Here is a 1,527-nt window from a genome sequence, read left to right on the forward strand (position 1 = left end):
TCCGGGGGAGGGGCGGAGCGCCCTCCCCCGGCACGGCGAGACGGACCGTGGTGATCGAAGGGCATGGCGGACTAGAGGTGGGCAAATCTCCCGCGAGCCGCAGTGTACGGACGACGCGGCGGCGACGGCAACGGACGGCCCGGCGGGAGGCGGACTGTCGTGAACGAAGGGTAGCACCGCGCCGTTGCCGGGGGCCCCAAGGTTGCGAAACCTCGCCCAGCGCCCGACGGACAGTCGTAAATTTGCCCGAGGGCACGCCTGCGGCGCGGGCTTCGCAAAACTTGGGGACCCCCCACCATTATTTCGTTACGTCGAACCCCGAAGCCTACTAGTAGCGGAGGTGCTGTGAGAGCACGATTAGCACGAGGTGTTGAGTCTGCCGTCAGCGTCGTCGTACAGGCAGCCACAACGCGCACAGCGATCACCGCACAGCACGCGCAGCAATTCGCGATGCGCCTGCTCAAGTTCGCACTCCTCGCGGCGGCGACCGATGCGCTGCGCACGAATCGCCGCGCCGTGCTGCGCCAGGCGTCGGCGGGCACCCTCATGGTCAACCTGCCGTTCCAGCTGCCGTCGATCGGCCGCGCGGCGGGCCCGGCGACGAACGAGGTCGTGGGGACGGTCAACGGCATCCGGCGGAAGCGCCTCGGCGGCAGCGACATCGTCGTCAGCGAGGTCGGCCTCGGCACGCAAAGGTGGGGCGGCGCGGACTTCAACAGCCCGGACAAGGAGCTCTGCCACAAGCTGCTGGACCGCGGCGTGCTCGAGGGCGGCATCAACCTCATCGACACGGCGGAGCAGGTTTGGCGGCCGCGTCCGTCGATCGCGCGCGCGTCGCCGGCGATCACCCCGTTCCCCCCCCCGCAGTACCCCATCCCGTCGTCGCGGGACAAGCCCGAGGGCGCGACGGAGGAGATCATCGGCTCCTGGCTCGCGGGCGGCAAGGGCCGGCGGGACAAGGTCGTGCTCGCGTCGAAGATCACGGGCGGCCGCAACGTCAACAAGCGGACGCTCGTATCCGACTGCGAGGGGTCCCTGAGGCGCCTGGGCGTCGACGCGCTCGACGTGTACCTCCTCCACTGGCCGGCTCGCTACACGCCGCAGTCGAACTGGGGCCAGTCGCTCGAGTACGACTGGGACCTGGGCCAGCGCGCCGTGCCGTCCGCGGCGTCGTTCCGCGAGGTCGTCGGCGCCATGGGCGAGCTGATGAAGGCGGGCAAGATCCGCGGCTACGGCGCGTGCAACGACAACTCGGTGGGCCTCATGGGCATGCACGCGGCCGCGCGGGAATTGGGCGTGGCGCCGCCCTGCGCCATGGAGAACGACTACTCGCTCGTCAACCGGCGCGTCGAGGAGAACGGCCTCTCGGAGGCGTCGTCGCCGGCGATCTGCAACGCCGGGTTCCTCGCCTACAACGTCCTCGCCGGCGGCATGCTCACCGGGAAGTACGGGTTGTTCCTCGGAGAAAAAACGGACCCGCCGGCCGTCGACGACCCGGACCGCGAGCGCGCGACGCGGAACAACCAG

General features: G+C 70.1%; 1 protein-coding gene across 1 annotated transcript; it reads left to right on the forward strand.

Moving 5' to 3' along the window:
* Positions 1-546: 546 nt before the first annotated feature.
* On the forward strand, positions 547-1,344 carry AURANDRAFT_26698 (hypothetical protein; the record flags this gene model as incomplete). Its single annotated transcript, XM_009039076.1, has 2 exons — positions 547-801; positions 868-1,344. Coding segments are annotated over 2 exons (732 nt in total), but the record flags the coding sequence as incomplete, so codon positions are not given.
* Between the last annotated feature and the right edge of the window lie 183 nt (positions 1,345-1,527).

The sequence above is a fragment of the Aureococcus anophagefferens genome (genome assembly GCF_000186865.1).
Source record: "Aureococcus anophagefferens unplaced genomic scaffold AURANscaffold_10, whole genome shotgun sequence".
NCBI lineage: Eukaryota > Pelagophyceae > Pelagomonadales > Pelagomonadaceae > Aureococcus > Aureococcus anophagefferens.